Here is a 15748-nt window from a genome sequence, read left to right on the forward strand (position 1 = left end):
TTCCCTTCAGGACACCGATCCCATTCCTGAATACGTGTTCCTCTATCGTTTTGGAGCTCCTTTACAAAGGAATGCATTTATTCAATGATACAACATGAGACAATGGTCTGCAGTGTGTGAACACCAACATGGTTTCATTAATATGACAATCACATGATCTGGAGAGGAGAGTCAGTAACACAAGCAGCTTACCGCAGACAGTAAATGGGAGCAATCTGTGCTTCTCAATAGTCAAAAGTGATGTCCCTACTTCTCTCACTTCCTTCATTTGAACAGATTTGAAAACACAGGATATACAATATGAATGCAATTCATTGCGAATTGAGATGATCTCACTGCATCTCTTGGCTAAAACAGACAGTCGAGAGGCACATTTCTTTCATGATTGGTATAGTATGGGAGTGCTGTTGTAATCAGCTTGTCTAAGCTGTGTGTGTGTGTGTGTGTGTGTGTTGGAATGTCTTTCTTTCCCAAATCACTCCTTCCCCTCCAAACGTAGTTGAAGCAGGACATAGGCTGGAGCTGAGGTGAATGGTGGTTGACGGGTCACTTTTCAACAGCAACAGTTCTTAGTGCGTTTTTGATAGGGCTCACTTTTTTGTCAGTGAGATATTTTGTGGTTTGAATAGGATTTCAGGGAGGTCACTTTTTGGCAGCAGTGGATCTGGCTCGGTTGAGTCTCTCCAGCAGGGCTCGGTCTGTGGTGGGAGAACAGCGGGACAGGACAGTGCTGATCTCTCCTTCACTCCTCCTCTCTATAGCTGCCTCGGCTGCCCCCTCCAGATCACTGACAAGGAGAGAGAAGGATAAAGAGAGAGAGGAGTTTAGCTTCTGCACACTGACACGCACGCATGCACGCACGCACACACGCACGCACACACACACTCACCCTATGGCCAGGTGGGCTTTGACCTTTTGCTCTGGGGTCACCTTGGAAACATACTTTTTGGCCTCGTACTTATTGTGTTGTTTCACACACACCTCCACAAAGGGCTAAGAGAGAAACAGAGAGGTTGGTTACGTAACTAAAGTTATATAAAGGTTATACAGGACTGGTCAAGTAGCCAGTTGGATGAATAACATTGTATAAAGGTTATATAAACAACATACTAGATAGCCGATGGGGGACTTCTTGCTCTTGGCAAATTTCTCCATCTCTTCCCAATCATCCTTCTCTGCCAGAGCGGTCAGCTTCAGCCACCAGTACCTGACCACAGTGACATCATCAATAAAGGACTATACGGTGACGTCATCAAGAAGGGACTACACAGTGACGGCAATGTGTCGTTTTATCTCATCTTGATTATTGTCCAGTCAGATGGTCAGGTGCTACAAGAAAGACCTAGCTAAGCTGCAACTGGCCCAGAACAGAGGGGCACGTCTTGCTTTTCATTGTAATGAGAGAGCTAATATAAATAACATGCATGCCAGTCTCTCTTGGATAAGAGTTGAGGAGAGACTGACTGCATAGTTGTTAAAAAAAAAGAAGTTATGTCAAATTAGACCATGACAATGTTCTCAGTGTTGTCTCATTATTATAGTGCTGTCTCATTATTATAGTGTGGTCTCATTATTATAGTGTGGTCTCATTATTATAGTGTGGTCTCATTATTATAGTGTGGTCTCATTATTATAGTGTGGTCTCATTATTATAGTGTGGTCTCATTATTATAGTGTGGTCTCATTATTATAGTGTGGTCTCATTATTATAGTGTGGTCTCATTATTATAGTGTGGTCTCATTATTATAGTGTGGTCTCATTATTATAGTGTGGTCTCATTATTATAGTGTTGTCTCATTATTTTAGTGTGGTCTCATTATTATAGTGTGGTCTCATTATTATAGTGTTGTCTCATTATTATAGTGTTGTCTCATTATTATAGTGTTGTCTCATTATTATAGTGTTGTCTCATTATTATGTCTCATTATTATAGTGTTGTCTCATTATTATAGTGTTGTCTCATTATTATAGTGTTGTCTCATTATTATGTCTCATTATTATAGTGTGGTCTCATTATTATAGTGTTGTCTCATTATTATAGTGTTGTCTCATTATTATAGTGTTGTCTCATTATTATAGTGTTGTCTCATTATTATAGTGTTGTCTCATTATTATAGTGTTGTCTCATTATTATGTCTCATTATTATAGTGTGGTCTCATTATTATAGTGTTGTCTCATTATTATAGTGTTGTCTCATTATTATAGTGTTGTCTCATTATTAAAGTGTTGTCTCATTATTATAGTGTTGTCTCATTATTATAGTGTTGTCTCATTATTATAGTGTTGTCTCATTATTATAGTGATTATAGTGTTGTCTCATTATTATAGTGTGGTCTCATTATTATAGTGTTGTCTCATTATTATAGTGTTGTCTCATTATTATAGTGTGGTCTCATTATTATAGTGTGGTCTCATTATTATAGTGTGGTCTCATTATTATAGTGTGGTCTCATTATTATAGTGTTGTCTCATTATTATGTCTCATTATTATAGTGTTGTCTCATTATTATAGTGTGGTCTCATTATTATAGTGATTATAGTGTTGTCTCATTATTATAGTGTGGTCTCATTATTATAGTGTTGTCTCATTATTATAGTGTGGTCTCATTATTATAGTGTGGTCTCATTATTATAGTGTGGTCTCATTATTATAGTGTTGTCTCATTATTATGTCTCATTATTATAGTGTTGTCTCATTATTATAGTGTTGTCTCATTATTATAGTGATTATAGTGTTGTCTCATTATTATAGTGTGGTCTCATTATTATAGTGTTGTCTCATTATTATAGTGTTGTCTCATTATTATAGTGTGGTCTCATTATTATAGTGTGGTCTCATTATTATAGTGTGGTCTCATTATTATAGTGTGGTCTCATTATTATGTCTCATTATTATAGTGTGGTCTCATTATTATAGTGTCTCATTATTATGTCTCATTATTATAGTGTTGTCTCATTATGTCTCATTATTATAGTGTGGTCTCATTATTATAGTGTGGTCTCATTATTATAGTGTTGTCTCATTATTATAGTGTGGTCTCATTATTATAGTGTGGTCTCATTATTATAGTGTGGTCTCATTATTATAGTGTGGTCTCATTATTATAGTGTGGTCTCATTATTATAGTGTGGTCTCATTATTATAGTGTGGTCTCATTATTATAGTGTGGTCTCATTATTATAGTGTGGTCTCATTATTATAGTGTGGTCTCATTATTATAGTGTGGTCTCATTATTATGTCTCATTATTATAGTGTTGTCTCATTATTATAGTGTGGTCTCATTATTATAGTGTTGTCTCATTATTATGTCTCATTATTATAGTGTGGTCTCATTATTATAGTGTGGTCTCATTATTACAGCGTCTCATTATTATGTCTCATTATTATAGTGTTGTCTCATTATTATGTCTCATTATTATAGTGTTGTCTCATTATTATAGTGTTGTCTCATTATTATAGTGTTGTCTCATTATTATAGTGTTGTCTCATTATTATAGTGTGGTCTCATTATTATAGTGTGGTCTCATTATTATAGTGTTGTCTCATTATTATAGTGTTGTCTCATTATTATAGTGTTGTCTCATTATTATAGTGTTGTCTCATTATTATAGTGTTGTCTCATTATTATGTCTCATTATTATAGTGTGGTCTCATTATAGTGTGGTCTCATTATTATAGTGTGGTCTCATTATTATAGTGTGGTCTCATTATTATAGTGTTGTCTCATTATTATAGTGTTGTCTCATTATTATAGTGTTGTCTCATTATTATAGTGTGGTCTCATTATTATAGTGTGGTCTCATTATTATAGTGTGGTCTCATTATTATAGTGTTGTCTCATTATTATAGTGTGGTCTCATTATTATAGTGTGGTCTCATTATTATAGTGTTGTCTCATTATTATGTCTCATTATTATAGTGTGGTCTCATTATTATAGTGTGGTCTCATTATTATAGTGTGGTCTCATTATTATAGTGTGGTCTCATTATTATAGTGTGGTCTCATTATTATAGTGTGGTCTCATTATTATAGTGTGGTCTCATTATTATAGTGTGGTCTCATTATTATAGTGTGGTCTCATTATTATAGTGTTGTCTCATTATTATAGTGTTGTCTCATTATTATAGTGTGGTCTCATTATTATAGTGTGGTCTCATTATTATAGTGTGGTCTCATTATTATAGTGTGGTCTCATTATTATAGTGTGGTCTCATTATTATAGTGTTGTCTCATTATTATAGTGTTGTCTCATTATTATAGTGTGGTCTCATTATTATAGTGTGGTCTCATTATTATAGTGTGGTCTCATTATTATAGTGTTGTCTCATTATTATGTCTCATTATTATAGTGTTGTCTCATTATTATAGTGTGGTCTCATTATTATAGTGTGGTCTCATTATTATAGTGTGGTCTCATTATTATAGTGTGGTCTCATTATTATAGTGTGGTCTCATTATTATGTCTCATTATTATAGTGTTGTCTCATTATTATAGTGTGGTCTCATTATTATAGTGTCTCATTATTATGTCTCATTATTATAGTGTTGTCTCATTATGTCTCATTATTATAGTGTGGTCTCATTATTATAGTGTGGTCTCATTATTATAGTGTGGTCTCATTATTATAGTGTGGTCTCATTATTATAGTGTGGTCTCATTATTATAGTGTTGTCTCATTATTATGTCTCATTATTATAGTGTGGTCTCATTATTATAGTGTGGTCTCATTATTATAGTGTGGTCTCATTATTATAGTGTTGTCTCATTATTATAGTGTGGTCTCATTATTATAGTGTGGTCTCATTATTATAGTGTGGTCTCATTATTATGTCTCATTATTATAGTGTTGTCTCATTATTATAGTGTGGTCTCATTATTATAGTGTCTCATTATTATGTCTCATTATTATAGTGTTGTCTCATTATTATGTCTCATTATTATAGTGTGGTCTCATTATTATAGTGTGGTCTCATTATTATAGCGTCTCATTATTATGTCTCATTATTATAGTGTTGTCTCATTATTATGTCTCATTATTATAGTGTGGTCTCATTATTATAGTGTGGTCTCATTATTATAGTGTGGTCTCATTATTATAGTGTGGTCTCATTATTATGTCTCATTATTATAGTGTTGTCTCATTATTATAGTGTGGTCTCATTATTATAGTGTGGTCTCATTATTATAGTGTTGTCTCATTATTATGTCTCATTATTATAGTGTGGTCTCATTATTATAGTGTTGTCTCATTATTATGTCTCATTATTATAGTGTTGTCTCATTATTATAGTGTGGTCTCATTATTATAGTGTGGTCTCATTATTATAGTGTGGTCTCATTATTATAGTGTGGTCTCATTATTATAGTGTGGTCTCATTATTATAGTGTGGTCTCATTATTATAGTGTGGTCTCATTTTTATAGTGTGGTCTCATTATTATAGTGTGGTCTCATTATTATAGTGTTGTCTCATTATTATAGTGTTGTCTCATTATTATAGTGTGGTCTCATTATTATAGTGTGGTCTCATTATTATAGTGTGGTCTCATTATTATGTCTCATTATTATAGTGTTGTCTCATTATTATAGTGTGGTCTCATTATTATAGTGTGGTCTCATTATTATAGTGTTGTCTCATTATTATGTCTCATTATTATAGTGTGGTCTCATTATTATAGTGTTGTCTCATTATTATGTCTCATTATTATAGTGTTGTCTCATTATTATAGTGTGGTCTCATTATTATAGTGTGGTCTCATTATTATAGTGTGGTCTCATTATTATAGTGTGGTCTCATTATTATAGTGTGGTCTCATTATTATAGTGTGGTCTCATTATTATAGTGTGGTCTCATTTTTATAGTGTGGTCTCATTATTATAGTGTGGTCTCATTATTATAGTGTTGTCTCATTATTATAGTGTTGTCTCATTATTATAGTGTTGTCTCATTATTATAGTGTGGTCTCATTATTATAGTGTTGTCTCATTATTATAGTGTTGTCTCATTATTATAGTGTGGTCTCATTATTATAGTGTGGTCTCATTATTATAGTGTTGTCTCATTATTATGTCTCATTATTATAGTGTTGTCTCATTATTATAGTGTGGTCTCATTATTATAGTGTTGTCTCATTATTATGTCTCATTATTATAGTGTGGTCTCATTATTATAGTGTTGTCTCATTATTATAGTGTTGTCTCATTATTATGTCTCATTATTATAGTGTGGTCTCATTATTATAGTGTTGTCTCATTATTATAGTGTTGTTAATGTTGTAAATGACTATTGTAGCTGGAAATGGCAGAATTTTTTATGGAATATCTACATAGACCTACAGAGGCCCATTATCAGCAACCATCACTCCTGTGTTCCAATGGCACGTTGTGTTTGCTAATCCAAGTGTATTATTTTAAAAAGGCTAATTGATCATTAGAAAACACTTTTTCAATTATGTTAGCACAGCTGAAAACTGTTGTGCTGATTAAGGAAGCAATACAACTGGCATTCTTTAGACTAGTTGAGTATCTGGAGCATCAGCATTTGTGGGTTCGATTACAGGCTCAAAATGGCCAGAAACAAAGACCGTTCTTCTGAAACTCTGCAGTTTATTCTTGTTCTGAGAAATGAAGGCTATTCAGTGCGAGAAATTGCCAATAAACTGAAGATCTCTTTCAACACTGTGTACTACTCCTTTCACAGAACAGCGCAAACTGGCTCTGTGTTGCAAAGAAAAAGTCATATCTCAGAATGGCCAATCAAAATAAAAGATTAAGATGGGCAAAAGAACACAGACACTGGACAGAGAAACTCTGCCTAGAAGGCCAGCATCCCGGAGTCGCCTCTTCAGTGTTGACGTTGAGACTGGTGTTTTGTGGATACTATTTAATGAAGCTGCCAGTAATGTCTTTTTCGTTGTGTCGGACCCCAGTATGGGATCCTAATAAAATTAAATCAAGAATGGACTACACAGTGACATCATCGATAAGGTACTACACAGTGACGTGTTCAATATGCGACAACACAGTGACGTTATGCAGCATTCAAGACAACTGGGAACTCAGGGGGGGAAACAAGCTCCGAACCATTTTGAACGGTCATCCAACTCGCAATTCCAAGTCGGAAACTGAAGATCACTGACGTTATGATTTGACCTTGTTTTTTCCCCCCAGAGTTCCCAGGTGTCTTGAAAGCAGCATAACACACAGCCCTTACCTTTTGTCTGGCACCCTGAAGTCCCTGTAGAGCTGCTCAGCCTGCTTGTGGAAGTTGGAGGTGAGGAGGGCATGCAGAGTCTCCTGGAGAGACAGGCCCAGCAGAGCCTCTCCCTTCTCCTCATCCAGACGCCTCTGGAAACGTAGCAGCTTCATCTCCTCCTCTGTCGCCTGGGGCAGAGAGACAGACAGACAGAGACAGAGAGACAGAGAGAGAGAGACAGACAGAGACAGAGACGAGAGACAGACAGACAGACAGAGAGAGACAGACAGAGACAGAGAGACAGCGAGCACTATAATAATGAGACAACATTTTGAGAACATTGTCATGATCTAATTTACATGTTCATTTTTGGTCGAAAGTGCTAATGCTGTTCAGAGCCTGGTGAGATCAAATCTGCACTTAAAACTGTCTGGGTCTCACCTTGGCTGCAAACTCGTTCTTGGCCTTGTTGTACTCGTCCACAGCACTCTGCAGCAGAGACAGGCGAGCCTCCAGCTTCTTCTCCTTGTAACTGGCCTTGACGTAGAAGTTACCCAGCTCCTGATGGTCATCGTCTTGGTTGAACAGATCCTTCAGTGTGTCCTGTTCCTGGTGCTTACAGAACTAACACACACACACACACACACACACACACACACAGATTAAACCACATTGTGTGCGTGTGTAGAGTCTTGAGTTGTGTGTGTGTCTGTGACTATACCTGCCGGTAGAGGCTCAGAGCTACCGGTTGGTTTCTGAGCGTCATGAAGAAGTCTCCTCTGTTCATCTCGTTCTTCAGGTATGTCACCACCGTGTAAACCAGGTCTGTGTCTCCACTCTCTATAGCTTTACTCAGGGCCAGTTGACTCCTCTTCATCTTCAGTAGAAGGGGGACCTGCTCCCCAGAACGAGGCTCAAACTCCAACAACTAGACCCAGAGAGAGGCAAAAATAATTGGACGGAGAGAGGGATGAGGCAGAGGGAGAGAGAGGAGACAGGGTGGTGACAGAGGGAAAGAGAGGAGACAGGGTGGTGACAGAGGGAAAGAGAGGAGACAGGGTGGTGACAGAGGGAAAGAGAGGAGACAGGGTGGTGACAGAGGGAAAGAGAGGAGACAGGGTGGTGACAGAGGGAAAGAGAGGAGACAGGGTGGTGACAGAGGGAAAGAGAGGAGACAGGGTGGTGACAGAGGGAAAGAGAGGAGACAGGGTGGTGACAGAGGGAAAGAGAGGGTGGTGGGAGAGGGAAATAGAGGAGAGGGGAAGAGTATTGTCAAGGTAACATTCCCAATGATAAACCTCTGTGAACATGTTCAATCCATCCAAATGACGTCTTTTGGATTGCCTCTTTAATCACTCTCTCTTGTGTTGGAAGCACGTGAGGCTAGGGTGTGGCTGTCCCTTGATAGTCAGTTCAGGCCTGCTGGTGTGTGTGTAGTACCTTGATGGCCAGTTCCGTCCTGCCACACTCATATGCTCTGGCAGCGATCTCAGAGTAGGAGATTCCTGCTGCCTCGCCCAGCTTCACACTGACAGCATGTGCTATGGACTCATCAGGCTCTTCTTTCTGCTGGACCTGAGACAGACAGACAGACACGTTTTATTTCAATCTCAAGAGATACAGTCCCGGGAAAAACTATCTGCCCCCTTTTCTGAGTTTCTCTATTTTTGATACTGAACGTCATCAGACCTTCAACCAAAACCTAATATTAGATAAAAGGAGTCGGAGTTCACAAATAACCCCAAAAATATATATTTTGTTTTCATTAACAAAGTTACATAACACCCAATGCCCCTGTGTGAAAAAGTAATTGCCCCCTTACACTCAACAACTGGTTGTGCCACCTTTAGCTGCAATGACTCCAACCAAACACTTCCTGTAGTAGTTGATCAATCTCTCACACCACTGTGGAGGAACTTTGGTCCACTCTTCCATACAGAACTGCGTTAACTTGTGGGTTTTCAAGTATGAACTGCTTGTTTCAAGTCCTGCCACAACATCTCAGTTGGGATTAGGTCTGGACTTGGACTAGGCCATTCCAAAACTTCAAATTTGTTGCTTTTTAGCCATTTTCATGTAGACTTGATTGTGTGTTTTGGATCATTGTCTTTCTGCGTGACCCAGCTGTGCTTCAGCTTCAGCTAACAGACGGATGGCCTGACATTCTCCTGTAGAATTCTCTGATACAGAGCAGAATACATGATTCCTTCTATTAAGGCAAGTCGTCCAGGTCCTGAGGCAGCAAAGCATCCCCAAACCATCCCACTACCACCACCACGCATGAGGTTCTTACTGTGAAATGCAGTGTTTGGTTTTCACCAGACATAATGGAACCCATGTCATCCAAAAAGTTGACTCAAGTTTGACAAAAAAAAGCACTGGGATGATCATCAAGACTCTTGGAAGAATGTTCTATGGACAGATGAGTCAAAAGTATCACTTTTTTGGTCAAAGTCCAGACCTAATCCCAACTGAGATGTTGTGGCAGGACTTGAAACAAGCAGTTAATGCTTAAAAACCCACAAATGTCACTGAGTTACAGCGGTTCTGTATGGAAGAGTGGGACAAAATTCCTCCACAGCGGTGTGAGAGATATATCAACAACTACAGGAAGTGTTTGGTTGGAGTCATTGCAGCTAAAGGTGGCACAACCAGTTGTTGAGTGTAAGGGGGCAAGTACTTTTCCACACAGGGGCATTGGGTGTTGCGTAACTTTGTTAATGAACAATGTCATGTGTTATTTGTGAACTCAGGTTCCCTTTGTCTAATATTAGGTTTTGGTTGAAGATCTGATAAGATTCAGTATTAAAAATATGCAAAAAGTAGAGAACATTTTAATGGGGGCAAATCCTTTTTCACAGCACTGTACCTGTTAGAACATGTTAAGAATATACATGCAGTAAAATGACCCCCCCCCCACGCCTCACCTTGCAGCAGGCCCAGTGTTTGAGAACTCTGCTGACTCCCTGGTACTCTGGTGTCTTCAGATAGCGACAGATCTCAATGGCCAGGGGATACAGCTTACGGTACACCAACCTGTTTAACATGCGTGTACAGAGAGTAAACACACACACACTGTGTAAACACACACACACCCACACACACACATGGGGTGTTACCTGTCAATGAGGACCTGAACAGTCATCTGTTTGTACTGTGTGTGTGTGAGGGGGATCCCCACAGTGTACTCTCGGACAGAGTTGAGAACTTTCAGGTCTCGACACATACTGACAAATGCCTCTGGTGGGTAGTTACTGAGAAAACACTTCCCAAAGGACGCAGCCTAGAGGGAGGGAGAGAGGGTGAGGGAGGGAGAGGGTGAGGGAGAGAGAGAGAGGGTGAGGGAGAGAGAGAGAGGGTGAGGGAGGGAAAGAGGAATAGAGTGGGGGAGAAAAACATGAATATATCTGTGGACTGACACATTTTGATCTTCAACTTAACATGCAGGAATAGATGAAAAAGAGAGAGAAGAAGACAATGGGAGAGAGAGAAAGAGAGCAAAGTAGAGGTAGAGAGAGATCGTGTGTGTCTTACCCTGAGCAGTGTTTTCTGGGTCTCTGGTTCATGTTCATACCCAGCAGCCTCCACACACTGTCTCACCGCTTCCCCCAATACACTCTGTTCCTTTATCTCTCTCAGGTACTCATCTGCCTTCTGACTGGACTTCTACACACACACACACACACACACAAAACCATCTCCTCCAATACATGTATCCAGTAAAGTGAAAAGCTGTTACAGTCACATGGCCAGACAGACACGTACCTCCCAGACACAGACCTCCCAGACACAGACACGTACCTCGTACTCCTTGTGTGCCTCCAGTAGTAAAGCTCCAGGAGCCATGGAGGCGATTTTAAAGATGTCCTGGCAGGCCGAGGGCACCTCCTGCAGCAGCTCATGCCTGGACCCTCCTACGATCCTCACTCCATCCAGCTCTGCTACACACACACTCTCCTCATCCAGAGTGTATCTAAACACTGGTTAAGGCTCCATGAGAGGGCACACATTTGGATCAGTGGCAGATTTTTATTATGCTTGTGTTGATATTTGTGAGCAGAATTGCTAACTGTACATTTAATGTCATATTGCTAATTGTACCTTTAACAGTAACAAACCAACAGGAGCAAGCTAGCTGACCTAACAGGAACAAGCTAGCTGAGCTAACAGGAACAAGCTAGCTGAGCTAAAAGGAACAAGCTAGCTGAGCTAAAAGGAACAAGCTAGCTGAGCTAACAGGAACAAGCTAGCTGAGCAAACAGGAACAAGCTAGCTGAGCTAACAGGAACAAGCTAGCTGAGCTAACAGGAACAAGCTAGCTGAGCTAACAGGAACAAGCTAGCTGAGCTAACTTGCATAACTGCTGTGAGCTGAAGGATACTGGATGGTGTCTGTACACTCTCCAGCCACCAGTAGGAGCCTGTCCCACATGATGACCACAGAGGGCTGCTGGCTCTTTGGCCTTCTGCACCAGACCATCTGTTTAGGCGGGGTCCTCACCTTGGTGTCCACCTCACTCAGCTTGTCCTGGGGAACAAACAACAGTCAGTAGCTGACTGCCATAATACACATCTACATTAGACATGTCTGATATACAGGGCCGTGGCTTCTACTGACTATAGAACTTGACCAGGAAAAAAACTCTTGGCCCAAAATGGTCAGCACTCCACACAACAGAGCTATTTACACTCTACGGCTGCCTGGCAACCTAGATAAGCTGTGATAAGACTGGGAATGCCTGGATGGGTTGAGGACCACTGGTGTGTATAGACAGTAGATAATACAAGGATAATAGCAAGCCACATCATGGAGCCATACAGTATGAGGGATAGTAATCCATGTTACCTTGAGGTTGGCTGAGCCCATCCACAGGTGTCCTGAGTCTGTGAACAGAGCCAGGTACTTATAGCTGAATGACACGGCCATGTTCACAATGCTACAGGCCTGTGGAGAGAGGCCTGGAGGGGTCTGGAACACACACACACACACACACACACACACACACAGTTAGAGGTGAGAGAGCAAGGATGATTAGACACAGTAATGAATAAGTTGCGTGTGTTTGTCTCACCACAGGGGTGCAGGATGTGTTGTCCAGTATGTAGAGGTCAGCTCCGTTGGCCAGCAGCACTTTGGTCTGTCTGTCCTGAGTCAGCACTGCCCAGCAGGAGGGTGCCCCCTGGAGGCCTGGAGGAACACACCACCAATTAATCAATTAAATAGTGACAAACGCCTCCATTCATTTGGAATTGAGAACTGACAGGATTTCACATACAAACATGTACACACACCTGGGACTTCCGGGAGTCTCCTCAGCTTCAGGTCGTCAATATTCGTGGCCAGGGTGAAGCGTGAGGCTCCCGTTACTATGGCGACACCGGTTCCATAGGGTGAGTGGAACACCTTGGCTTCTTGCACCTGGTTTTGAACCACCTCCTGTCAAAGACACAAACCCACGTCAGGTGGATGATCATGTTTTTATCATGTTTATTTGTGTTATGTGTGCTCACGTTGCCCATGCTGAAGTGTCTTTTGAAGGCACCAAACAGGTCATAGATGAGGACAGTGCCATCCTCCTGGATACACAGCAGGTCATCACACACTGTCCAACCCAGCTGTCTCACTGGGCCACTCTTCCACTGGAGAAACAAGAGGGACGGAGGAGAGGGACAGACAGAGAAAGAGTGAATAAGTGTATCTGTGTGTGTGTGTGTGTGTGTATGAGTGTGTGTACCGGGAAGCTGGCCATGTTCGCGCCTGAGGAGGAATAGATCTCCAGCTGGGGCCGTGCGCTGGAGGAAGGCCTCTGTGGCTGCCTTAGAAGAGCTGAGAGAGATAGATAGAGGGAGGGATAGAGAGATGGAGAGAGAGAGATGGAGAGAGAGAGAGATAGATAGGAGTGAGGGATAGAGAGATGGAGAGAGAGAGAGATGGAGAGAGAGAGAGATAGATGGAGTGAGGGATAGAGAGATGGAGTGAGGGATAGAGAGATGGAGAGAGAAACATGCTTCTTTAATTAGCTATGTGGTTAGAATACACGTTGTAGATTATAAATATTTTGCAACAATGTGAGTTTCTCCAAATTGTGCAAGTGATTCTCTCTGCTCCATCATATCAGTGTGTGTGTATGTACTCACCGATCGGTCCCCCGTATGGGGCTGCTGCCACCAGACATTCCTTGAGCCCATCTCTCAAGCTCCATCCCATCTCATACAGCTCGATCTTCCTGTAGACACACGCACGCACACACACACACACACACACACACACACACACACACACACACACACACACACACACACACACACACACACACACACACACACACACACACACACACACACAATATTAATGACAGTTGTCACATGATATGCTAGATGGCTAGCTAGGGAAGCCCACATTATTGCAGTGCATTAGCTAATAATGTTGAATGTTACTTTGTTTTTACTGAGCAAAGCATTACGGCAAGTAGCAAGGAAGGAAGATGGCTTTAGTGCCAGCCTGACAGAGTTGTCATTTCTTGGTATCTAGCTAGCTAACGTTAGCATTTTGCAAAGATTCTGGTCATGTGAGCAAGCTAACACAACAAGCTAGCTAAAATCTGTTACCTGTAAAACGCTTCCCCGAGCGGATTCCAGTTTGCCGTTATAAATGCCATCCTTCACCCCGTAAATTATAACCCTGGCATAAGGTTTGTATTTGTTATTGTTTAGATTCGCCTGTCATCTGACGTTTGGCCGAGAGCAGACAGATTTTCTTCTTCTCTTTACGACGGCGGAGGAAACCCGTTCATTACCGCCAGTAACTGGTTGGAGACTGCAGTTTGTGTTGAGCCACTGACAATTATACAGATATTTCATCGGATGTATAAATGTGAAGCATCCGGTAGGCGTTTCCACTCACTACCAAATATGGTAGTGAGTAGGAAGCCACTGTCCGGCAGTGGGAGAAGCTGGAACGAGATGGATTTTGGCCGAAATTCTGCAAGTTTTCTCATCGATTAAACATTTGATCTCAATACAGTGTTCTGTTCCCAAAACTATAATCTGTTACGAACATAGTGGACTACGTTTTGTAGACTTTACCCTTTGCTAAAGTTGAGAAAAAAATGGCATTGTTTAAAAAGAGTGCAAAGGCGAATTTGGTTCCCTAACGTAAATATGCAAATGTATGCTACACGCGCCAATAGGATCTCGCTAGGTCGTGCTTGGCTCTGCCCATCTCCTTGCTTGTTCTGCCCACTATGACTCATTTGTTCCCATTTGAAACGACGAATGGTGGTCAATCTTTGGTTTAGCTCTTAATTTGGTAGGCAAAGCAAAAATCAAAACTCTAAACCAGTGGTCTGGTCGATCTTCAAGGCATTCATAGTATATCATGAAACATTTCTGTAAAAAAGCCAATGATTACGGCTTGCGCTCATTTTTTTACTTGTTGTGCTGTTGGCGGTAGGTGCACTTAATTCAGAAGCCCTGCGCACCGGGTGGGCAAAATGGTCCAATTTTGTATTAATTTAATGAAAAGACAAACTTCGCCTACCCGAGTTCTGTGGCTTAATCGAGTGTGCCTACTGTGCTGGCCAATCGGATAGCTCAAATCACTGTGACTACAGCTTCCACGACCAATGCCACAGCAAGTTTGATACGAGCCAAATGTAAGATTTTATGACTTTTAAGACTGACCAGAGAGAGACTTTCAGAGAAAACAGCAAAGAGCTGCTGTTTTTATGAGTGACTTTTTATTTAATGACTGTCAGCACTGTTTTTATTCAACACTCCTACAAAACATAAAACATGATTTTCTCTACTTCCACTGCTGCTGCAGCTGCAATGAATGAGTAGCCAAGTGAATCGATGCCCTGTGTTTTTATTATCATTAGCAACTCCTTATGTCTATTTTAATATCAAGGAATATTTCACTTTCTCTGGTCATAGGAGCAACATGAATTTGTGCAGATGTGGTGTGACTCGAGTTTCGCCATCAGGTAGAAGACGATGTCCCCTCTCTCTGGTCAGACTCACTGGAGGAAAGGAAGGAGAGATCAGGGACCGTGAGAGGCTGACCCTCTGCTGCTCTCTCCTTCGCTGAGACTAATACAGTGTTCAAAACAACTGGGAATCTCTGACTTCAGTGCGTCTCAGACTTGTGTTTTTACCTCTAATCTGTTTGACCTAATCACAGACATCCGACTTCACAACTGGGAACTCAGGGGGGAAAAATGTACCAAGAAAAATCGCTTTGAACGGTCATGCAATCATCCAGCATTTAGTAGAGCTCCGACTTTCCAACCTGAAGATGACGTCATCATTTTACCTCTTTTTTTCAGAATCCCGAGTTGTCTTGAAAGCACCTTACAGATGCAGGTCCCATCAGTCCAGTCAAATAAAAAGCTAGTTATTTGCACGTTATTTATGTTCAGCTATGCCTCACAAGTGCTACACCGTCTGATCTATTTTGTTATCAAAGGCTGAGTTTTAAATATAATATGATCTGAGAATAACAATATTAGCCAGCCAGGCATATAGCCAATATGCTGTGATAATGGTCC

At 40.6% G+C, this 15748-nt stretch overlaps 1 protein-coding gene across 2 annotated transcripts; it reads right to left on the reverse strand.

Annotated features, from left to right (window-relative positions):
• Nucleotides 1-48: 48 nt before the first annotated feature.
• On the reverse strand, nucleotides 49-14681 carry LOC110495616 (vacuolar protein sorting-associated protein 16 homolog). 2 transcript variants are annotated; one of them, XM_090239800.1, is made up of 19 exons: nucleotides 13809-14681; nucleotides 13338-13426; nucleotides 12935-13026; nucleotides 12711-12839; nucleotides 12492-12636; nucleotides 12272-12387; nucleotides 12046-12168; nucleotides 11582-11727; nucleotides 11002-11173; nucleotides 10735-10866; nucleotides 10320-10483; nucleotides 10128-10236; nucleotides 8641-8775; nucleotides 7922-8128; nucleotides 7642-7824; nucleotides 7219-7388; nucleotides 1111-1207; nucleotides 890-993; nucleotides 49-787 (listed from the first exon to the last, which is right to left on the reverse strand). In XM_090239800.1, exons 1-19 carry the CDS (start codon nucleotides 13856-13858, stop codon nucleotides 643-645), a joined length of 2508 nt encoding a protein of 835 aa, XP_090095926.1. In that variant the 5' UTR covers nucleotides 13859-14681; the 3' UTR covers nucleotides 49-642. The 2 variants fall into 2 exon arrangements, with proteins under 2 accessions (XP_090095926.1, XP_090095927.1); XM_090239801.1 differs by having other exon boundaries at nucleotides 12711-13026; nucleotides 13809-14395.
• Nucleotides 14682-15748: the final 1067 nt, after the last annotated feature.

This window comes from Oncorhynchus mykiss, chromosome 7 (assembly GCF_057628025.1).
Source record: "Oncorhynchus mykiss isolate SJ-2025 chromosome 7, ASM5762802v1, whole genome shotgun sequence".
NCBI classification, from domain to species: Eukaryota; Metazoa; Chordata; class Actinopteri; order Salmoniformes; family Salmonidae; genus Oncorhynchus; species Oncorhynchus mykiss.